Here is a 25,820-nt window from a genome sequence, read left to right on the forward strand (position 1 = left end):
TCAATCAGAACTCGTATGACTCATGTAACACTCTGCAGACCTGGCTTTATAAGCATGCATAGACCATCAGACCGGCAGTGTTTATCAACTGCTAGGAACAGCTCTGGCCAGTACTTATGCTGGCTCTAGCATTCTATTCACTCATCATAGCATTGTAGTAGCATGTTGTATTTTGTAAAGTAGATTTTGGTCAGTATTTTCTTCCATTGTCTTGTTTCCTTATCTGGTTTGCCGCTACAAGAGTTGTGGGATTTTCTGGTTGTTCTTGTGTTCAAAACTTAGTGTATGCCAAGAAGGCATTTTTCTTTAATTATAATAAAGTGTGTTCAAATTGACTGTTAGTTCTTTCTTGCTGACCGCAGGATGCTACATTGCTACAGACAAACTTGATATTTTCTAGAGTGTCACAAATCAGAGATATAGATGATGCTATTACACGAGCATAGTCACTAAAGGTAGAAAGGTCATCAAGGAAGCTAGTGCACCACTTGTGTTTTATTGAATGAAATGGATAGACTGCTACTCACCACATAGAGGAGACATTGAGAGACAGATTGGTAAAATGAAAAAAAAAAAGATTACCTTTGCGGCCAGAATGACCGTGGCCTTGGTGTACAAGTTGTACATGTGTGGGTTAGTGTGTTTGAACTGTTTCCGATAAATGGCTTAATTCAGGCTCTTAATAGCTATCAATCTTTTTCCAATGTGGGTGTCTGCTACTAAACACCTCCTGTTTGTGGTGAGCAGCAGAATAATTGTGATTACAGCTCAAAAATGTTGCAAACTGTGTTCTAGATAAATACATAACAACTAAACTAAGTAAGGACAGCAAGGACTCACCTTGGTTTAATGGACTGATTTCGAGAATGTTGCAAATCAGGAGACAACAACACATTAACTACAAAAGATACTGCAGGAAAACTGATAGAGAAGACTCATTGGCAACTACTGCATCTGTAAGAAGGGCCATGCTTGAAACTTGCAATAATTTTTGCAGTAAGATCCTGGTGAAGGATCTCTCTTAAAATTCTTGGAAGTTCTGGTAACATGTAAAGTCGATATCAAATCCAAATGTTCCATTTAATCTCTTGTTGATCAATTTGATATTGAAACTAATGACAAAATATAGAATACCGAAATATTAAATTCAGCATTTAAAAATGCACAATACACATCAGGATACTGCCGTACTAATATTTGGCAATTGCACATATTCAGAAATGTAAGATATTGATATGGGCTCACTCAGGACTGAAAAACAATTAAGACTACTTAAAGTAAACAAGCACTATGCCTTGAACAAATTCCAGTAAGATTTTACATGGGATATGTTGTAAAAATTGCCACTTTCCTACTAGACCTTTTGGGAGACCTGTAATTTTTATTCGAATATTTTTTGTGTTTGGTTCAAATGTTATTACAGTGAATGCTGACAAAGTCTTGCATTATAGGTGGAGATTACCCCTTAAATTCAACACTCTGTAAATCATGGGATGATGGGTCTCATACAGAAGAAAATTACAAGCGGCGTTTGAAGGCAGCCTTTGAGCTTTATTCCAAACTTGGTAAGGTCTGAATTGCTGTTTCTACTGAGGGAGTTATTATTATACTACAACAAAGAATTATATGTAAATAATTCAATCTTATTGATTTAGGTGTTAAATATTGGACACTGTATGATACTGATATTGCTCCAGAAGGAGACACTCTTGAAGAAACACATCATTTCATAGATGAGTCCACTCAAGTTATACTTGATCTACAACAGCGTACTGGTATAAGACCACTTTGGGTTGCTGCTGACCTCAGGACCAATTGCAGGTGAGATCACTTAATTAAAAAAACCAAGTTCATGCAAAGGTTTAAAGGTTTAATAAGTTAACATGCTTCTTTACCTATATGCTGTATTGATTGTAATCAGAGCATATAAGAATGTCATTATTTTGTTTTATGCAGCTTCCCATACATAAAAAATATTAGTAGAAGTGAAAAGGGTGTTATGATTAGGGATGGTGAGTTCACATGAATCCCTAAATAGTTGTTTCTTCTTGTTGCCTCTCTGGCATACAATCTGATATTTCTTTTAAAACTTTTGTTTGTGAATAAACTATTAAGTCTGGAATGTTGAACTACAGATTTCCAACAACCTTTTCTTAAACTACTTTTTACTAGAATTAATGGTTCAAATGCTGTAAATAAAAAAGACAAATCTAAGATATAATTTCAGCACTCTATAAATCATGCTGTATTTTCTTTAATGATTTCATACCTAGCTGTCATTTTCTTGGTAGCTGTTGTACATAAGAATAAAATTCAATTACCAGTTGCACAGCTAGGAAATTGTTTCGGTTTATCAGTTTCAACATCTTAATCTGTTGTTGTCAGTAATCCATAAAATTTGGAATGTTGTAAATCAATAGAACTTGACTAAACTAATATTAAGTAAGTTTCTGTAATCTGCTTCTTATTCTTTACATACATACATGGCCCAATTCTAATGATTTGTAATATCCCAAATTTTTTAGACTTCTGAAGATGGCACATTAATCTTTTGAAACCAATTATGTAACACACTTATGCATTTTATTCTGAAAGATTTTCTTTGATGTTAAATTTTGTTGACAATGTGAACTTATTCCCAAGAATTGGCAGCTTTCATTTAGTTAATACTAGGAAAAAATCCAATAAACACTTTCTGTGTTACATTGTTGATTATGCTAATATATACTCTGCAGCTCATTGTTTGTGTAGGATTTGTGTAAATTTTATTTTATCTGTTATTAACTTCTGTTGTTATTTTCATGCACTGACTCATTCCATGACCATGGAGGTTTGCTCCTCAGTGTGGTCCTATGGAACTAGGTGTGTAAGATCAGGTAGATAAAAACAAGTGGAAACAAATGAATATGTATGACATACACCTCATTTTGTAGTTAATTTGAACTTCTGATAATAAGTGAAAACAGTGGGCCTGAAGGAATAACCATAACGACAGTTAACATTACATTATATATGGCACACTCTGTGTTTCAGATATGTGAGTGGAGCTGTCACAAGCCCAGAGGCTTACATAACTGGCTATGCAGGAGCACAACTCAAGAAAGCTCTTGATATTGCACATAAGTTGGGTGCAGAAAATTTTCTTTTCAAGGGGTTTTATGAGGGATATAGTAGCATACTGAACACAGACATTCCTCGTGAACTACGCATCTATTCACGTGTTTTGAAGATGATTGTAGGCAAGTATGATGTAATATATTGTATTACTTTCTTGCTCTAGTATCTTCCAAACCATACCTGTGTGAATGTGTGTGTGTTTTATTGTAATATGATGGAGTAATTAATCTAACAGTTGAAAACCCAGTGTGGAATAATGACAATATTATGAAAAGGGTAGATTGCTACTCATCATAGTGGAGATGTTGAGTCACAGACAGACACAACAAAAAGACTGCTAAACAAGTGACCTTTCAGCCAAAAGGCCTTCTTTTAAAGTAGACAGCACAAGCAAGCACAACTCAAAGACACAAGACCATTCAAGAAATTAAACTGATTGCTAGTAATATCCAGCAGACTTTCTTCATTGTGTGCTACTCAGTGCTTCCTCTGGTAGCAGTCTATCCTCTTAGCTTAGTTGCAAATGTCAGCCATTTGAACTATGAATATGAGGATTAAATATAATTTTTGGCAACTAATTTCATAGTATAATTAGAGCCTGTTAGTAATCTTATTGTAACCAAACATCAATCAGACTGTAAAATTTTCTGGATAACTGCATCACTCACAGTCATTTAAACATCACTTTTAGCAGGTAACCATCAGTAATTTGTAAGTTTCTGTTAGGTTCGTAAATGAGAAGTGGATAGGTTGATACGAATGTCTGCATGAGGATACATTATTACTTACTGAATAGAAGAGTCGTTATTATTCAAAGAGTTAATCACCTGGATTTTGTATGAGTAGTGATGTAATTCTAACCTCAAAATCCTTTGGACAGTCCTGTCAGAAATTCCAAGTGCAAAACTCTGTCTGCATGCTGATCTCTAGGGGCTTCTTCCCACAGCAATACTTACACATTCCACATTCTTGGGAGTCTGCACTGTCTTCTCTTTGCTACCTCTTTTCCTTCTTGTTTCACTGACGTTTTCAGAGTTTTCAACCCAAGTTTTTATTGAGTTAACTGAAGGCATCGGCCTTTTATTATTAATTTGAAAATGCACCCGGAAATGATGCTGAGTGGCTACATAACTACCACTTTGGTAGAATGCTTTCACTGCAAATGACTGTTGTTGCTTAGTCCACTGATCCATGGCTACTGAAATGCTTTGTGTTAGGGAATGCAATGTGGTGACCTTGGTTACTCACCCCCGACTACTTCCAACGCTTCCACGCACTAATAATGAATGCACATTTGACTGCCGCACCCTGTACACCTCTTCTACAGAACAAGTGCTCATAGCTCTTAATGTATTCATTTTAGAACTCATGTTTACTAGACAATTGTTTCTTGGTTTGGTGCATACTATCTCCTCCAAAAATACGGAAAGCAATGAGCTTGCACTTTGACACATTTGTTTCACTGTATCAAAGATGAAGAATTGCTCACAGCTCTTATGGTTTACACTTTAGAACCCACATTTACTAGACTTCTTTGCTTCAAAAAATTGTTCCTGTCATATCACTAAATACTGATCATCCCTCCTGGGACACTCTGTATATACCTGTCTCCTGCTCAACACCTCTCTAATCAGTGACAAAATGGTATGGGGAGACATTAACTGTTATTGAAGGCATTTGATAAAAATAGTCATATGGATAAGATATTACCTAAGAGATAGAAAAGAGTGTGTGTGTGTGTGCAGAACAACAATCGTGCTGCTGAGTACTCTCTTCTGACAATGAAGAGAAGAAGCATTCCATTGATGTTCTAACACATAGTGGGGGTAGGAATCTTCAGAAAAGGCAATCATTTACTTAAACGTGAATGATTTATCTATTCATATAATTGCACCAGCTGTCCACACTTTCAATTTTTCTAATATAAATAAAAATGTAAATTCAGAGGAAGCAGCAGGAATTTTTGGATGAATTTCAAATGTCAAGGTTTCACAGCCTATAATTCCTCTCCTGCAGAGCAAAGATGGAAAGAAAGAATGAGAGAGACACTGAAAAGCCATAAAATATATTAAAATTTATCTCTGTTTCTTAATCACGGGGCCCAAGAGACATAACACTTTCTGAACTGTTTGTTGTTCACTGTTGAAACACTTTTTTTGTTTCATTGTTTTTCTATATGCCTGAAAATATTTCCATATGCTTGAGATTTGCATATGTGTTATTATGATAAACCTAGTTATTTTTATACCTTGACTTTGTTTAAAGAAACAGAGGAAGGTAAGAATTTAACATAAACATGATTTAAGTTTACCTGTTCATAGCCCCATAATCATCATCATTATCATCATCATCATTAACAACATCAACAGAAGCAACAGCAGCAGCAGTGATTTGACATCCACTGCTGGATAAAGGCCTTCTCCAGACCTCTCCATGCCATCCAAGTTTTGTATATAATCATCTATGTGGCTCCTATATGTTGTCATAAGTAATCAACCCACCTTTTGTTTCATTATCAGCTCAGCCTTTTTGTGTCTCTTGGAATTCTGCTAAGAACTTCCTTGGCCTGTCTACCAATCATTGACCTGGTTTATGTTTTTGCACACCTGCATTTCATTTTCATTACACTTATATCTCCCACTCTAGTTTTTTCCCTGATCCATGTATTTGTTTTACAGTCTGTACTAGCAAACCCACTTATCCATTGTTCACACACCAACATTCAACTTTTTTTAGTGTTTAAATGTCCATATCTCACTACCACAAGTCAAAACTAGTTTTACACACTAAATTGTACATTTTCATTCTCAGGCTTGTAGGAAGCTTAGTTCTGAAAACTTCATGTTGTTATTCAAAATCAGTCCAGACCAAATTTTACTTTTCCATTTATTTTCTTCCTGTAATTTGCTGTATACCCACCTATACTTACACCTTTGATGTAAAAAGAGCTTTCTTGGTGGGAATTTTCCATTGCTCTGCAGTATTTAAGGGAACTGATCTCCAATTTTCATAAAATTTAAATAGAGCCATAAAGGATGGTACTAAAAGTCCATATAAATTACACATTTTCCATCTCACAGTATATTCAGAGCTTCAGCAATAGGGTATAACATATTATAAACTCTTTCATGTAGTCAAACTGTCTCTTACAGAAAATTTTAAGCACAAAGATGTCTGTAACTGCATAGATTTTTCTCAGATTAAATAAATTATTTTCATTGCATGATAACAACTACTCAATCTTGTAATGCCAGCTTTACTCTGAGCTTCTCCTAAAACATTCCCAAATGACTTTGGACAACAGTGTTTCACAAAGTAATACATTTTTGTGGTTTTGCAGTACACTTGGACTAGTACTATGTATTAATTTTCATCATGGTTTTCAACACAATTAGCATCACTTGCAGTGCACAAATTTACTGTATGTGTATCACATCAGCATTGTGTTGGTAACTGGTAATTGTGTCCTATGATATCTGTGCTGTAATCAATCAGCTTATAGGTTATCAACCTTTGTCACAATCATAAGCATCATCTTCATCTTTGCAAGTCATGTCTTCAACTTACTCCAACTTCATTGAACTTCTGAAGAAAAGACTGAATACTTCTCATATTCACATGGAATTATTTCAGAATATCATGATCACCACAATCATCAGCATCATCTTCATTTTCAACAATCATGTCTTCATCTTCCTTTAACTCCATTGCATTCCTGAAAGGGACACTGGATTCTTTAGTAGCCAGGTGAAAATTTTTCTGTTAACAGTTTTGTTTCATTAACTTGTAGAAACTTGAGCTGAATTCTCTCTGAATTTCATCTAAAAAAAGTAAATAAAAAGAATAACATTGTGGCTACACAGCCATAGCTGTGAACTGCAGAAAATCCCCAACGTGATAATTTTTTTTTTTAATTCACTGTAAAGGTTACCATAAACCAATTGGACCATGACTCCAAATAACATCGTCTTGTTACATTACTTACACTGTATAAAGCATTATTTATCAAAGGGAAACTGCACTGAGCAATAGGAAAAAAAAAAACACTGGTTTTCTGATATGATACCCTGCGAATCATGGATGAAGGGCACCAGCCGGATTCCATATTTCTAAATTTCCAGAAAGTGTTTGACACAGTGCCCCACTGCAGACTGTTAATGGAAGTCTGAGCATATGTAATAAGTTGGTGGTGGTGGTGGTTGGTTGTGGGAAGAGACCAAACAGCGAGGTCATCGGTCTCATCAGATTAGGGAAGGATGGGGAAGGAAGTCAGCCGTGCCCTTTCAAAGGAACCATCCCAGCATTTGCCTGGAGCAATTTAGGGAAATCACGGAAAACCTAAATCAGGATGGCCAGACGCGGGATTGAACCGTCGTCCTCCCGAATGCGAGTCCAGTGTGCTACCACTGCGCCACCTTGCTCGGTGTAATAAGTTCCCAGATATGTGAGTGGCTTTAAGGATTTTGTAAATAATAGAACTCAGTACATTGTCCTCAACAGTGAGTGTTTTGAAAACAAAGGTATCACCAGAAGTGCCCCAGGGAAGTGTGATGATGTGTCAACTGATGACTAGAATGTACAGGGGTCCTATCATGCTGGAAGAATATCTCCATCCTTGTAGCCAAAGGAACCTCTTCCAATAATGCTGCAAACTCGTTTTCAAAAAAACTCTACATAACAGAGCCCTGTAAGATGATGCAGTAACACAACAGACCCAATAAACTGATTATCCATCATACCACACCACACATGTACAGAGAAGTGTCCTTGAAAATGTGTCTCCACAAAGGCATATGGGTTTCCATCAGACTGATGATGTAAGTTATGAGTGATACTGATACCATCATGGGTGAAAGTGGCAATGGGATTTCTTGGCAACCTCCAATTATTCAACAACAAAATTCCATTCATCTAGCTTTATCTCCTCCTTGAAGGTGGTGTATCCAGGATGATAATTATAAAGCCCAAGTATATACTGATAGGTATAGAAATTCTGTGTGCGCTTGTTGAAGGACTATTTTCTACCAAGTGAATAGTGTCTTCCAATTTACCCCCACTCTGGTCATTTGCTCCCTCAGATGAAATATAACTCCTGGACACTACAACTGTCTTACACAGTTTTCAATTCAATTCAATTCATTCATGAGTAAACACCCTTGAACCTGGTACTCTGTGGTTATGAAACAATCTGCTGCATTCTCTACAAGCAACGGCAACAGTGTTTCCATTACAAAACTGTACACAAATACCATATTACCAGACTCAGAATTTGATTATGTGCAGCACAATCAAAAGATGCAGTGGACTGGCCAACACATGTAACAACATGAACTTTAAAACAAAAATTATGTTTGATATATACTCTATAGCAACCGGAGTATCAATATGTGAAATGATAACTTATCTCTGTAACCAGCTGTATCTCTGTAACAAAGAAAAATTGAGCATGTGTTATATGGAATGTTTTATTCAAATGAATCTATTAGTTAGCTAGTAAGTTAGTTTCATATTCTATTAATAATTTGTATTACTAATCATATTGATGCAGAACAAATCATTTTGCATTCACATTATGCACTGATATGTAAATATAACTACATTTGATCATCTATAAATTATTATTATAGTACTGTTGTAAAATAAAAATTCCTACCCATCACCTTTTACACATTACAAAATTAGAAATTGTTCTATACAGTAGAAGGAGTTGTCAAGGAGAAACTTTTTCAGTTTGTTTTCAAATTTAACTTTGCTGTCTCTCAGACATATAATTGGGTATGTTATCAGAAATTTTGGTGGTAGCATTGTGCAACCCTTTCTGGTGCTAAAGACAACCTTAATGTGGAGTAATGAATGCCATTTGCTCTTCTGGTTTTGTAGTCATGTACATCATTGTTCCTTTTGAACTGTAGTGGATTAGTTACAACAAACTTCATGAGGGGAAAAAATATACTGCAAAGCAATGTATTAGTCAAAATGCCTAATTATTATTTCCAACAAACTACACGAGAGAGTAAATATACTGTGAAGCAGTAGTCACAATGCCTAACTCCTTAAACATGTGTCTAGAAGATGATCATCGGTGAGCACCACATATTATTATTACAGCACATTTTTGAACAATATTTATGATCCCTCCAGAAACATCCTGTATAACTAACATCAGTAATGGGACTGTAATATGATTCTATAGTGTTAAGACAATGTTTCAAACTTCTCATTGGTCTCTTCTGCAATAGGAAAGATACAATTGTACTGTCTATAAGACTTTAGATCATTGGACAATAAATACAGGAGATGAGGAGCAGCAGCCAGGCACCTAAAATGTGGAAAACTACTTAAATTTCAAAGAAAGGAATCACTTAGTTTTCATGGAAGCTAACACACACACACACACACACACACACACACACACACACACACACACACACAGAGTGTTGTCCAACCACACTGCTACCATAATTTTCCAATACTGTGTGAGCATACCATCTTACTTTTGATAATAATCATTGCCAACTGTATGGACCTAATTTTGCTGCCTTCTCTTGGTTTCTTCTTGCAAAATGTCCAATATTACCTTATATTGTCTCCTCTTCAATAAAATTGCACTTTTTCATTGATCTTCACTACTACTGACAGGGAATGAACTCTCTAAAATCTCCTGAATCTGAGAGTTCATACTATTCATTATAGTTGTAACATTTTTCATCTGCTGTTTTATGATCAGTGAGAATCCTATCCCCTATGACAAAGAGAGACAAATGTATCATTGAGAAAAGTAGATTTATCTTTATTTTATTTTGTTCTGAATATTTCAGTGTGATATTTTATACAAAAGCCAGGCCCACAATGTCAGATGTTGTTATTTGCTTGCTGAAAGTATGGTTTGAAAAATAATTCTGTTGAATAATGGGTAATGATATATTCAGAAGCAGCTATGTTAATTGGGAGACTAATACATTTTTAAGAATCTGGTGACTCTATGGCTATATACCTTAGATTAGGTGACATGAAAGCAATATTATAAAACCTCTCTATTTTTATTTTTTATTTTTTTTTCCCCATTGCTCTAAGTATTCAGTAGCAGTAAGTTAACCTACCATGCTTAATTTTCCAGATTATAAAGAAAGACTTGGATATAGAGGGCAGTTGCTTTTGGAACCATGCTATAATTATGATAATAGTAAAAACCATGATAATTTTCTTCAACACAACTACATACATAGCATCACAAGTGCACTGAGTTTCCTAAAACATTATAATTTAGACCGACATTATAAGCTCAGTGTGCCCCCAGGAGATCAGCTTTTTATGGCAGCAGCGTAAGTGTTCAACATTTGTTTATTTTTGCATTACTTTCCTGTGACAATTTGAAGAACTCATTTGTAACTGAAGCTGTGTAATTACTGTGTAATTGCATTATGTTATTTAACTTTCAGCGGACAGAGCTTAAAAAACTTGATCCTCTTGAATTATTTACAGCACTCAGTGCTATCTTAAGAATTAATAATTAAGCAAATGTGACTGCAAATTAATAATTGCAGCATCTATTTTCATTAAAATCCTCCTGGATGTGCTACCATCCGATAATATAAAATACTGAAGTACCTGATAGTGCCACCTACCAGAGCACAAACACTGTGTGTGATTGGGGTCACATAATATGTGTATGGCATGTCGTGAGTGGTTGCTGGGCAATGACCTCATGGATCACCCCTGCAACTGTGTTAACAAACAGAAGAATCAGGACTGGCTTTGTAACTGTGTGGCCGATGACAGAAAAACATTGCTCCCATATGCTTGTCGCCAATTTTCAGCAGGATACTAACAATCAGTGAGATCCAAAATCCATAAATAGTGTCTCACATATACCCTCCCTCTCTTCTGTGACAGATCAGTATAATTTCAGGGCTAGTTAAAAAATATAGAATAGTCATATGATTGAATGGTAGAAATGAAGCTCATAGAAGTACTCTTTTTTTCAATAAAAGCAGTTAAAGATGTATGAAATGACTGATAACATATGCATATCAAAAGAAAAGGTTGAGATCATTTTACATAAAGAATTAACTTTGAGAAAATGAGTCAGCAATTGTCTCATACATCTACAAGATGGTTTAACTGATTGCACAAACGAATTTGGTTGAGTGAGTGAGATGCAAAAGGTTGAGATCATTTTACATGAAGAATTAACTTTGAGAAAATGAGTCAGCAATTGTCTCATACATCTACAAGATGGTTTAACTGATTGCACAAACTAATTTGGTTGAGTGAGTGAGATGCAATTACTCAACTTCATGCTAGAAATGAAACTTTAATGAAAGTTCTATGTGGAATCCAGTGGCTTTGCACCAATAAAGCTGAAATTGATGTCACCTACCAGTGTTTCCTGGGATGCAAACAGAATTATTCATATTGAATGTTTTGCAAAGAGTAAACCGCTAACTGGCAAATCTTCAAAATCTTCTGAACCAACTAGATGCTACAACAAATGATAAGAGAAACCGGTTGCAAAATCAGAAACTCGTATTTCAGTAGGACAATACACCAGCCCACAAAAGTGATTTGACTGTTGGAAAACTGAAGGGAATTAAGTAGAAATTGTCAGAATACTCACTCTGTTCACCGGATTTGGCACCATGTGACTTCCATATATAAAAAATTTGTGGCTGTAAAACATTTTGAGCCCAATAAATATAGGATACTTTATAGAAATTCCAGAACTGTACTTCAAGGATGGAATTTACACACTGGAAAAATAAGACCTAAAATGGACCTACCTTGAAAAATAAGTGTTCCCAAAAAGCATAGCATAAATTGCCAGGCTAAGTGACTTTTTGCCTTGGCCTCATATTACCCACTCTTTCTAAGGTTTGCATTTGTTCATTCAGCTCAAGGTGCTATGTATTAAATTTTGAGTGTTTATTGTTCTATGAACTGTCTTCTCATTTTCCAAAAAATGAAATATGTGGTTTGCATCAGTTATAGTTATTTGTCTTTTTCGTGAATCTATCTTCCAGTATTTTAAACTTGATCTTTATATCTCATTACCTGGTCAATATTTGATTATGAAAGTAGAATTCTTTCTCTATTCCTGTTTAATTATGCATTCTGTGTAACTGAATAGTCAACAATTTAAGAGAAAGATGGATTGCTACTTACCGTAAGGATGACACAGTAAGTTGTAGACAGGAAAGAGAAACACACACATTCATTCACATAAGCAATCACACCTTACACACACATGTCTGTCATCTCCAGCAGCTTGGACCAGAATGGAATTTTAATTGTGCCTGTCTACAAATTAATGTGTCATTTTGACCTTCTCCTTACATTTTTGATATTTGAACCTGGAGTTTGTATTGTTTAACTGAGAAGTCATACAGCTGAATAGTTCTGTCTAGAGAGTTCACACATAACAAAGCTTTGAAGCTTGTAACAACATACAGAATTTCAGAAGGTACCTAGCCATGTAGCATCTACAGTAGAATATATTTTTATATGCTCACATATCTATGTGCTCATGTAGTGCTTCAGAACATATCTATATATACTCTACAAATAACTATAGATTACATGGCAGATAACAGGATTGATTGTACAATATATTAATGAATTTTTACATTATATTTACAGAGATGCATGACAAGACTGACTATTGAGATGCTTTTTTATGAGCTAAATTTAATCCAATTTTTCTTCATGATGCCTAAAAGAGCAATATAGTGAGAACTACATAAGATTCCTAAAGATACTTGTTATTGAATGTGACTGAAAACTTGTTATTGAATGTGTGTAGCTCATTTTTTTTTATGATTTTCATTTTAAAAATTTGTTACATAAGATATTTCACATATTTGTGACTGTGTGAGCTGGAATCATCTGCAGTCCCCTTCTTTATATGTGGTAATGAACAATGGACTTCGCTGTTGGTGCCTCAGAAATACAAATAGCCATACTGTAGGTACAACTGCAACAGATGGTTATCTGTTGAAAAGACAGACAAACGTGTAGTTCCAGAAGAGGGACAGCAGCCTTTCCAGTAGTTGCAGGGGGCCTGCATGATTGACTGGCTTGTAACATCTACCAAAATGGCCTTGCTGAGCTGGTGCTGCAAATGGCTGAAAGCAAGGGAAACTACTGCAGCAATTTTTTCCAAGGGCATGCAGCTCTACTGTATGATTAAAAGGTGAAGGGATCCTCTTGGGTAACAAATTCTGGAGATAAAATAGTGCACCATTTGAACCTCGGGGTGGGGACTACTCAGGAGAATGTTGTCATCAGGAGAAACAAAACTGGTGTTCTATGGGTTGGAAGGTGGAATGCTAGATCCCTTAATTGGGCGGCGCACACAGCCATAGAAATAACCCACCCACCTCCCCAGGGGTCGGGACCCCTGCAACCCACAGAAGAGAAAGATGCTTCAGTAGCTGATTTTGTTTATAGATAAGGATTTTGAAAGGAGATAAGAAATAAAACAAGAGAGATAAGGAATTTAAAAAAACTTTATTAAGAATGATAATATACAGTAACATCTCCTTGTACAACAATATATTTTGATAAAAAAGAAATAGGTACATTGAAGTTAGATGTACATGAATTAGAGAAGTGCATTGGCATGAAGAACAGGACTTCTGCTCAGGTGTCTACAGGTTGAAAATACAAAATCCAATAGGGGTAATGCAGGAGTAGTTTTAAGAAAGAATAAGAAAACAAGAATGCATGTAAGCTATCATGAACAGTATAGTAGATGCATTATCATAGCCAAGATAGATACCAAAATCACATTCACCACAGAAGTACAAGTTTATATGCCAATTGACTGTGGAGATGATGAATAGATTGAATAAATGTATGATGAGGTAAAAAAAATTATTAAGATAGTTAGGGAGACAAAAATTTAATTCTGACAAAAGACTCGAATTCAATAGTAGGAAAACAAAGAGAAGGAAAAATGGTACGTGTATATGAACTGGGAGAAAGGAATGAAAGAAGAGGCAGCCTGGTATAATTTTGTACAGAGCATAATTTTATGATTGCTAACACTTGGTTTAAGAACCAGGAAAGGAGGTTGTATGAGTGGAAGAGACCTGGAGACACTGGAAGGATTCAGATTGATTATATAATGTTAAGACAGAGATTTTGGACCAAATTTTAAATTGTAGGACATTTCTAGTGGCCACAATTTATTGGTTCTGAACTATAGATTAAAACTGAATAAATCACAAAAAGGTAGGAAATTAAGGAGATGGGACCTGGATACGTTGAAAGAACCAGAGGCTGCTGAGAGTTTCAGAGGAAGCATTAGACAATGATTGAGTAGAACAGAGGAAAAGAATACAGTAGAAGATAAATGGGTAGCCTTGAGAGTTAAAATAGTGAAGGCAGCAGAGGATCCAGTAGGTAAAAAGACAAGGCCTAATAGAAATCCTTGGATATCACAGGATATACAGAATTTAACTGATGAAAGGAAAAAGCATACCAATGAAGCAAATGAAGCAGGTGAAATGGAATACAAACATCTAAGAAATGATATTGATAGGAAATGCAGAATGGCTAACCAGAAGTGGCTAGAGGACAAATGTAAGGATTTAGAAGCATATTTCACTAGGGGAAAGACAGGTACCACCCACAGGAAAATTAAAGAGGCTTTTGAAGAAAAGAGGAGCAACTGTATGATCATCAAGAGCTGAGATGGAAAACCAGTACTATGCAAAGAAGGGAAAGATGAAAGGTGGAAGGAATACATAGAGTGTCTATACAAGGGAGAGGGGCTTGAAGGCAATCTGATAGAAATGGAAGAGGATGTAGGTGAATATGAGACAGGAGATATGATAATACAAGAAGAAACTGACAGAGCACTGAACAGACTGAAGTCCAAACAAGCTCCTGGAGTAGTTGACATTCTGTCAGAACTACTGATAGCTTGGGACACCCAGTCATAACAAAATATTCTATCTGGTGTGTGAGATGTATGTTGTTGTTGTTGTGGTATTTAGTCCAGAGATTGGTTTGATGCAGCTCTCCATGCTACTCTATCCTGTGCAAGGTTCTTCATCTCCAAGTAACTGCTGCAACCTACATCCTTCTGAATCTGATATGCATTTTCATCTCTTGGTCTCCCTCTATGATTTTTACCCTCCATGCTTCCCTTCAATACTAAACTGCTGATCCCTTTGTGCCTCACAATGTGTCCTACCAACCAATCCCTTCTTCTTTTAGTCAAGTTGTGCCACAAACTCCTCTTCTCCCCAATTCTATTCAGTGTCTCCTCACTAGTTGCATGACCTACCCATCTAATCTTCAGCATTCTTCTGTAGCACCACATTTCAGAAGCTTCTATTCTCTTCTTGTCTAAACTATTTATTGTCCATGTTTCACTTCCATACATGGCTACACTCCATACAAATACTTTCAGAAAAGACTTTCTGACACTTAAATCTATATTCGATGTTAACAAAATTCTCTTCTTCATAAACTCTTTCCTCACCATTGCCAGACTACATTTTATATTCTCTCTACTTTGACCATCATCAGTTATTTTGCTCCCCAAATAGCAAAACTCATCTACTACTTTAAGTGTCTCATTTCCTAACCTAATTCCCTCAGCATCATCTGATCTAATTCGACCACACTCCATTATCCTCATTTTGCTTTTGTTGATGTTCATCTTATATCTTCCTTTCAAGACACTGTGCGTTCCACTTAACTGCTCTTCCAAGTCCTTTACTGCTTGCTAAGTATACTGATTGAATAACATTGTGGATAGGTTACAACCCTGTATCACTCCCTCCTCAACCACTGCTTCCCTTTTGTGCCCCTTGATTCTTGTAAATGCCTTCTGGTTTCTGTACAAATTGTAAATAACCTTTCACTCTCTGGATTTGACCCCTACCACCTTCAGAATTTAAAAGAGAGTGCTCCAGTCAGTGTCTACAAATTCTAGAAATGTAAGTTTGTCTTCCCTTAATCTATCTTCTGAGATAAGTCATAGGGTCAGTATTGCCTCATGTGTTCCAACACATCTACGGAAACCAAACTGATCTTCGCCAACGTCGGCTTCTACCAGTTTTTCCATTCATCTGTAAAGACTTTGTGTTAGTATTCTGCAGCCATGACTTATTAAACCAATAGTTCAATCATTTTCACGCCTATCAACACCTACTTTCTTTGGGATTGGAATTATTATATTCTTCTTGAAGTCTGAGGGTACTTCACGATCCACACGTCTTGCTAACCAGGTGGTAGATTTTTGTTGTGGCTGGTTATCTCAAGGATATCAGCAGTTCTAATGGAATGTTGTCTACTCCCTGAACCTTGTCTTGACTTAGGTGTTTCAGTGCTCTGTCAAATTCTTCATGCAGTATCATATCTCCCATTTCATATTCATCTATGTCCTCTTCCATTTCCATAATATTGCCCCCAAGTACATCACCCTTGTATAGACCCACCGTATACTCCTTCCACCTTTCTGCCACTGAAATTCACTAATTTCCCTTTTTAAATTTTCTAACCTATCTGCCCAATTAAGGGATCTCACATGACGTCCTCCTGAGTAGTCCCCACCCGGGAATCCGAATGGGGGACTATTTTACCTCTGGAATATTTTAGCCAAGATGATGCCATTATCATTTAACCACACAGTAAAGAGCTGCATGCCCTCGGGAAAAATTACGGCTGTAGTTTCCCCTTGCTTTCAGCCATTCACAGAACCATCACAGGAAGGCTGTTTGGGTTAATGTTACAAGGCCAGATCAGTCAATCATCCAGACCGTTGCCCCTGCAACTACTGGAAAGGCTGCTGCCCCTCTTCAGGAACCACATGCTTTTTTGGCCTCTCAGCAGATAACCTCTGCTGTGGTTGCACCTACAGTACGGCTATCTGTATCGCTGAGGCACGCAAGTGCCCCCCCTGCCCCCTCCCCCCCCCCCCTCCCCCCACCGCAGTTCATGGGGGAAGGGGGTGGGGGCAATATGTACATGACTAGTGAAATATCCTCAGACTTCAAGAAAAATGTAATAATTCCATTTCCAAAGAAAGCAGGTGCTGACAGTCTGAATATTGCCAAATTATCAGTTTACTAAGTTACGGTCACAAAATGCTAACATGAATTCTTAACAGAAGAATAGGAAAACTGGTAGAAGCAGACCTTGGAGAAGATCGGTTTGGATTCTGGAGAAATGTAGGAATACATGTGGCAATACTATCATAGACAATAGGCTGTGAAAAGGCAAACCTACATTAATAGCATTTGTAGACTTAGATAAAGCTTTTGACAATGTTGACTGGAATACTCTCTTTGAAATTCTGAAAATAGCAGAGTAAATTACAGGGAATGAAAGGCTGTTTACAATTTGTACAGATACCAGGTGGCAGTTGTTAGAGTAGAGGGGAATAAAAGAGAAGCAGTGGTTGAGAAGGGAGTGAGACAGGGGTGTAGCTTATCCATGATGTTATCACTGAGCAAGCAGTAAAGGAAATCAAAGAAAAATTTGGACTAGGAATTAAAATTCAAGGAGAAGAAATAAAAAACTTTGAGATTTGCTGAAGCTGTAATTCTGTCAGGGCTTAGACAGCAGTTGAATGGAATGGACAGTGTCTTGAAAGGAGAATATAGGATGAACATCAACAAAGCAAAATAAGGATAATGGAACATAGTTGAATTAAATCAGTGATGCTGAGGGAATTAGATTGGGAAATGGGACCGTTTAAGTAGTAGGCAAGTTCTGCTGTTTTGGTAGCAAAGTAACTGATGATTGTCAAAGTAGGGAGGATATTAAATTTAGATGGGCAATGGAAACAGAATCATTTCAGAAGAAAAGAGATCTTTCACAGTCGAATATAGATTTAAGTGTTAGGAAGTCACTTCTGAAGATATTTGTCTGGAGTGTAGCCATGTATGGAAATGTGGATGATATATAGCTTAGACGAGAACAGAATAAAAACTTTCAAAATGTGGTGCTATTGAAGAATGCTGAAGATTAGATTGGTAGAGCATGTAACTAATGGGAGATACAGAACAGAATTGGGGAGATAAGAAATTTGTGACACAATTTGACTAAAAGAAGGGAGCGGTAACACACAGTCTGAGATATCAAGGGATCACTAATTTAGAACTGGAGGGGACTGTTGGGGTAAAAATCATAGAGGGAGACCAAGATATGAATACAGTAAGCACATTCAGAAATGATGTAGGTTGCAGTAGTTATTTGGAGCTGAAGAACCTTGCACAGGGTAGAGTAGCTTGGAGACCTGCATGAAACCAGTCTCTGGAATGAAGGCCACAACAACAACAATAACAATAATGGTTATTTATCCAAATCACTGTATATGCAATCCAACGTGTACACTCTCAGAATTTTTAATAGTAAATATCTCTTGCAGCATCTGATATTGGAGTCTTGCAAGCATCTCCATGACACTCATGCACACGCTAAATCAATGTGTGTCTAAATGCAAAATGTAGAATGCCAGAAGATGCTGGTACACAAGGACAGAATCCAATGGGAGCAAAGTAACCAAACTTCTTTGAGGTTCCCTCAGTGTTTGGTTAAGTGTGTGTGTCATCCTTCTTCTTTAAGACACCCCCTCCCCATGATAACAGCTCATGGTGACTGCAACAAATTCTATTCACACTGTGCAATGGACCCTAATGTATCCTTCTTCCACGTCAACAGTGGATGCACCGTTATTGTAATGAACTATTGTGGTTCTCATACTGCAAGCTTGTGGTTTATGTAAGAAGTGTCTGACAGCTGTAATAGAGCTTGCCTTACTTCACTATTTCACTATGCTCCTCTCCCGTAATATCAACTTAATAACCATCGAAAGAGTTTGCCTTGCTCAGCCTCAACATTGATCTCAGCCCTTGATTCCAGCCCTCCCAGTTCCAAACAGCCCATGAATGTCATAATAATGCACAGTGATTCACTGATGAAAGGATTTTAGGACATGTGATTCAGCTCTTTCTCAATATATCTCTCATTAAAGTTAGCAGTTTTTATGTACAAATGGGAATCTTCAGTATACCTGCTGTATACAACCCTTAATAGTGAACTAAAACCATCATCTGCTTTACTACTTTCGTTTTGCTAATTGCCACTCAGTTATTTCTGATTTGGTAATGGTTTGAAAATAGGATGCTAATTATACAAAATAATTAATTTACCTTATTAATTATAGGTATGGATTTCTGGGTTCAATCGATGCAACAAACTTGAAACACCTTTCAGATATTTCTGAAGCCACATTACTCTTCAAAACTGTGATTGAACAGGTATGTCTGAGATTTTTGTATTCTCTTAAACGTAAATGATACACAGTTATGAAAAATAACAGTTCAACATTTCCATAAAAATGTGATGTTTATAACTGGAGAACTGTAAGTGCAGAAAGAGTGACATTCATATACAAAACATTGAGTTTTGAATAGAGATAACTAAGTGAAGTAAAATGTCTTTATAGCTGTATCTGGGAATGAATTACTGTAAACATTTCAGTGATAGGGTTATTATTGTTAGAATAAAAAACAAATGAACACCAATAAATACTATTGAGGTATCCTTTCTGACATCACAAGCAGAAGATGATGAGATAGAAAGGGTATACAGAGGTATTGAACGAGCAATTACACTAATGACCATTAAAAGTGCCACACCATGAAGATGATGTGCTACAGACGCAGAATTTAACTGACAGGAAGAAGATGCTGTGATATGCGAATGATTAGCTTTTCAAAGCATTCATGCAAGGTTGGCGCCGGTGGCAACACATACAACGTGCTGACATGAGGAAAGTTTCCAACCTATTTCTCATACACAAACAGCAGTTGACCAGCGTTGCCCAGTGAAACGTTGTTGTGATGCCTCGTATAAGGAGGAGAAATGCGTACCATCACATTTCCAACTTTGATAAAGGTTGGATTGTACCCTATCACGATTGTGGTTTATCGTATTGCGACATTGCTGCTTGTGTTAGTCGAGATCCAATGACTGTTAGCAGAACATGGAATTGGTGGGCTCAGAAGTGTAATATGGAATGCCGTGCTGGATCCTAGTGGCCTCGTATTACTTGCAGTCAAGATGACAGGCATCTTACCCGCATGGCTGTAATGGATCATGCAGCCACGTCTCGATCCGTGAGTCAACAGATGGGGATGTTTGCAAGACAACAACCATCTGCACAAACAGTTTGACAACATTTGCAGCAGCATGGACTATCAGCTCGGAGACGATGGCTGCGGTTACCCTTGTCGCTGCATCACAGACAGGAGCACCTGCGACAGTGTACTCAACAACGAACCTGGGTGCACGAATGGCAAAACGTCATTTTTTCAGATGAATCCAGGTTCTGTTTACAGCATCATGATGGTCACATCCGTGTTTGGTGACATCATGGTGAACGCTCATTGGAAGCGTGTATTTGTCATCGCCATACTGGCGTATCACCTGGTGTGATGGTATGGGGTGCCATTGGTTACACGTCTAGGACACCTCTTGTTCGCATTGATGGCACTTTGAACAGTGTTCATTACATTTCAGATGTGTTACAACCCGTGGCTCTACCCTTCATTCGATCTCTGCGAAACCCTACATTTCAGCAGGATAATGCATGACCGCATGTTGCAGTTCCTGTACGGGCCTTTCTGGATACAGAAAATGTTCGACTGCTGCCCTGGCCAGCATATTCTCCAGATCTCTCACCAACTGAAAATGTCTGGTCAATGGTGGTTGAGCAACATGTTCATCACAATACGCCAGTCACTACTCCTGATTAACTGTGGTATCGTGTTGAAGCTGCATGGGCAGCTGTACCTGTACATGCCTTCCAAGCTCTGTTTGAATCAATTCCCAGGCATATCAGGGCCGTTATTACAGTCAGAGATAGTTGTTCTGGGTACTGATTTCTCAGGATCTATGCACCCAAATTGCATGAAAATGTAATTGTTCTAATATAACATATTTGTCCAATGAATACCTGTTTATCATCTGCATTTCTTCTTGGTGTAGCAATTTTAATGGCCAGTAGTGTAAAAAGACAGATGAAAATTTAATGATCATGGGGGACTGGAATGCTGTAGTAGGGAAAGTAACAGAAGGCAGCATTACTGGGGGATATAGGCTTGGAAACGAGATTAACAACGAACTCAGCATCAAAACTGCAAACCATACCATAGACGATCACAAGCTATCCTGCTATCTGAGAAGTAAAATATTGCATGACAGGTCAAGCAAGGAGGCTATAAGAAGAGACTAACACAGGCAAAGATAACATTCCTCATTAAAAGATGCCCACCTAGTCGCAAACATAGGCATTAATTTGAAAAAAAAAAAAATTCTGGGGACGTATATCTGCAGTACAGTGTGGTATGTAAGTGATTCATGTGTTGATGGAAAACTGGAAAAGAAGAGAATCAAAGTGTTTCAGATTTGGTGTACAGAAGGATACTGCAAATTAAATCAACTCATAAGATAAGAAATGAGGAGGTTCTTCACAGAATCAACAAGGAAAGCTATAACAGAAAACACTAACATCTGACATCTAAAAACACCTGGGTGTGAGTTCCATGGTACTACAGGGATCTGCAGAGGGCAAAAAATATAGGGAAAGACAAATATTAGAATATGTAGAGCAAATAACTGAGCACATTGGATGTCGGTGCTACTTTTAGATGAAGAGTTTGGCACACGATAGGAAATCATGGCAGGCTACATCAAACCAGTCAGAAGACTGATGACAGAAAATATATGGTCTGACTGAAAGATAAACTGATTCCATTGTGAAATAATCTTATAGAAACTGGAAGGTACATACATCAGAACCAGGACACTCATTCTGGAGAATTTCGCATGAAATAAAACAAGTGTGAAGTGACTCATGTGTTTAGACAAGCAGAGAATGCTGTGATCCATATCTCATCCATCAGCTTACACATACATTACATTGTAGTCATCAGTCCCTATCCTCTGAAAGCTCAGCTCATAACGATAAAGTAATAGGCAAGAAACAGCAACATTTCAAGTATCAGAAATCTGGTTACCATGACAAACTAACACAACAGGTCAAATAAACAGAGCTATAAGTAGGACTTCATTGAATCTAATCACTATATCTGCATACGTGCTTTGCAGTACTATGAAGTGCATGGTAGAGGATATTTTTATATTGTGTCATATATTAAGGTTTCTCCCCATTCTTAAGAAAGGAGTATGGGAAGAATGATATCTTCTGAAGATTACTACACATCACAGCAGTGACTGCTTGTGCAAAGTCCACATTTTTACCATCTTTTTAGGTGGACACCTCAGAATAAAAGTGAAGAAAGTGTAATTAATAAATACATTGGAGGTCTAGTAAACTGAGGATATAGAAGGGATAATTTTTTTACAGAGAAAGGATTAAAGCTGGTGAAATATTTCTTTCCTGTTGTTAATTGATGGCAGTTTCTTAATTTAGTAATTATTATCCTTCTGTCTTTGTTGATTGATATACCTCTTTAAAATTTAGTGTCAAATTAATTAAGTAACATTCCATAATTTACACAAAAATGTACAAGCAATGAAACATACGTCTTCATCTGTTACAAACATGGGTAGGAGATTTTTTTATCATACTGCCCAGTGTACAATTTTGTTCAAAAATTCAATTTTTTCTCTTATGTAATTGATTTTGTCACTTCTTTATTTTAAAAGGGCCTGGTATTATACATTTCAGTACTATATAACCAACGACTAATTGCTTTCTACTACACAGACAAGCAGTATTGAAGATATAAGAGTGTAAATCATATTTCAAAAGATATAGTTATGAAAATGTATGTCAATGAACTGTGTTCTCTCCAGTCATCAGCAATAAAAACACCTCCAAGTTTAAGACAGATATCTGACTCTTTCTGTATACGAACTAGAAAAAAATATTTCCTAAAGCAAGTACTTCAGTGTATGTTCCAGCTGACTGTCAAAAATCCATGTTAAATGTATTTAAGCAATTGGAACTTGAGCTTCTTTTGGCATATTGAAAGATCAAATAACTTACTGGATCATTACCCAGCTGCAGTCCCATAAGTTATTTGAACAGTGAAGCAGCAGTTTAATTTTTCATCAGAAGAGGGTCAAATACAATGAAAGGAATGAAAATTACCATTTCTGTGAAATGAAACATGCCAGCCTCCAAGTCCAACATTTGAAAAATAACAATTAACAGTAAAGTTAATTGTGTAGCATTTGATGATCAGAAACTATGTATCACAGCCTCTTCTACTTTATAGGTCAAGTGTGATGTGATACAACTAACATAAGCTAAAGTTAAAACCACCTGGAATTAATATAGGCAGTTTGCAAAGAAATCCAGTGATTGTAAGAGATTACCTGCATCTGCTTTAACTTGACAATCAAATACCAATAATTTTTATATTTTGAAGTAGAAGATCACTTACGACATCACTTGTCAATAAATACAATTATCAGAGACAGAGAGCTATTTTCACTTTACTTGTGTAATAGAAAATAACAATGAGCAAGGAAGACAGACACAAAAAACTATCGGTTCATCACTACAGGACTGCTCTTATCATTAACACTGATTCCAGAGAGAACAGAATTTGTCAAAAAGATGAAATCAGAATAGTCTTAGTGTTTTTCAAGAAGGAGTAGCACTGTGTAGCCTGGATGCCATTGACAAATGCATGTAACTTTTGTGTTGATTTATTTGTAACCCTATTTTAGTCATTTATTTATTGTCAAGGGAGGAATACAGCCTGGTGGCCTCAATATTGGAGTTTCTCTGGCCCGTGAATCAACTGAAACGAAAGACCTCTTCGTAGCATACGTTCAACAAATAGACAGATTGGCAAGAGGTTTACGAAATGCTGTGAAAATAGTTGAAGATGGCTTGTTTAACAAGAATTTGCAGGTAAAGCACATTTTCCTACTGCTATTTTCTTAAAATTAATGCCATTATTTCTGATAACTTATAGCAATATATAAAATTACAAACAGAACATGTAGCCTTTAGAAATTGTAATACTAAATGCCAAAACTCAGTTATTTGCCAAATTTCCTTATTTAGAACTTGCTGTGTGAAAGTGTTGACAAATTAAAACACAACATAAAATCATTTTTCCTTCTAATAATATAGCATATACTCCACAGAACATAGAAGAATCATATCACAGTCACTACTCCTTAACAAATTGTTGAAAACCTTGATTAATGAAAGTATAACTACAAGAAATTCATGTGGTAACATTTTCTCTGAGAAAATATTTTATTCTTAGAAATAAGTTGACAATTTCTACATCATATTGAAATGTCACAAATATGATTATCCCCTACAAAAGAACCTTCTGCTATACACCAAACTTGCACAATATACTTGGACTCTGAAATCTCTAATTTTTCTCCTTATATCCATGACTTCAATATGAAATCATGGATTGCTACTTACTATATGGACTTTTCATTGGCAGGTGGAACACTGAGTAAAGGCTGCTGATATTATTTAGCTATCAGACTAAGTCCCTTGTCAGACATAGACAAAACAAACACACATTCACAGAATCATAAATCACACACACATGGCCACTTTCATCTCCAGCTGCTAAGGCTCGGTGATGACCTTGACTGCAGCTGCATCTGAGCTGGGGTGGATAGGGGTAGATGTAGGAGGCATGAGGAAGGAGGAGGAGGGAAGAGGATGAGACACATGGAGGACAGGGACTATGACACCTCATGAATGATGGTGGTTGAGTTTAGTCTTGTTCTGCACACTTACATCACGCATACTCCGACAGCCAATAAACATTCAATAGTGTTCTGAGCACTCTGCTCTGAACGCTGTAGTTAATGCAAGCATTAAATGCGACTATAGCAAGTTGTTTAGTGAATTTCTATTTCATTTGTTGCGAGTTGTTATCGCCAATGGTGGAGGTAAGTGATAAATTCTGCATAAGCAAGTAAGGGACATCATTTGCAGGATATACACTTCATTCAAGTGGAAAGCATGCACACATGCATACTGCAACTGTCACTTGGAATCATCAATAATGCCATCCCCATCTGTGCCTTGACATGTGCAAACTGCCATCATTACTGGATCAGACTATAGTGACGTTTGAGGACGGGGAGATAAGGGAATCATGAATATGTTCCCACATGGCCATTTCAGATAAACCAGTCTTGGTGTGAGGAATCCACATGGAACAGGAATCCACATGGAACAGGTTGTGAAGTAGTCATTAAAGTCAAGCACAACTTAGCCACAATTTAGTGGTGGCTAGTCATGTTGACAGACAGCTTGTTGGTGATCATGCCAACATTGAATGACCCACAGTACTTGCACTGAGTGACTGGACATGCAGCCCAAAATTATGTGCTTGCATTCAATGACTGCTTCACAGCCTGAACCATTTCAATTCCTCTGACTAACATCAGTTTTTTTTATATGTGCAGGTGGGAACTCTACTTGCAATGTATCCTTCATTCCCATATCTCTTTTGGTCTCAAACCTCCCCAGTCCCTGACCTCCACCTGCCTCATCTGCTTCCCTGCTAGGGTCCTGCACACATCTTTATCCCTCCAGTACAGCTGCAGAGTCCTTTCCCATTTTATACTTCTCAGCTCTCCTCTCCTCTTTGCTCCCACCTCCCCCCTCTAAGCACACTGATGTTGCACAGTGCAGTTCACTATCCTGTCCCCAACCCTCC

General features: G+C 37.0%; 1 protein-coding gene across 1 annotated transcript in view; it reads left to right on the forward strand.

Moving 5' to 3' along the window:
* The window catches only part of LOC124788261 (xylose isomerase-like), a 39,895-nt gene that overhangs the window by 9,686 nt on the left and 4,389 nt on the right, over positions 1–25,820 (forward strand). Inside the window, exons 3-8 of the mRNA XM_047255465.1 lie at positions 1,452–1,565; positions 1,656–1,821; positions 3,034–3,239; positions 10,235–10,439; positions 19,301–19,394; positions 23,861–24,028. Coding sequence (XP_047111421.1) covers positions 1,452–1,565; positions 1,656–1,821; positions 3,034–3,239; positions 10,235–10,439; positions 19,301–19,394; positions 23,861–24,028 — 953 coding nt within the window. The remainder of the gene's footprint in view (positions 1–1,451; positions 1,566–1,655; positions 1,822–3,033; positions 3,240–10,234; positions 10,440–19,300; positions 19,395–23,860; positions 24,029–25,820) is intronic.

The sequence above is a fragment of the Schistocerca piceifrons genome, chromosome 3 (assembly GCF_021461385.2).
Source record: "Schistocerca piceifrons isolate TAMUIC-IGC-003096 chromosome 3, iqSchPice1.1, whole genome shotgun sequence".
Lineage (NCBI taxonomy): Eukaryota > Metazoa > Arthropoda > Insecta > Orthoptera > Acrididae > Schistocerca > Schistocerca piceifrons.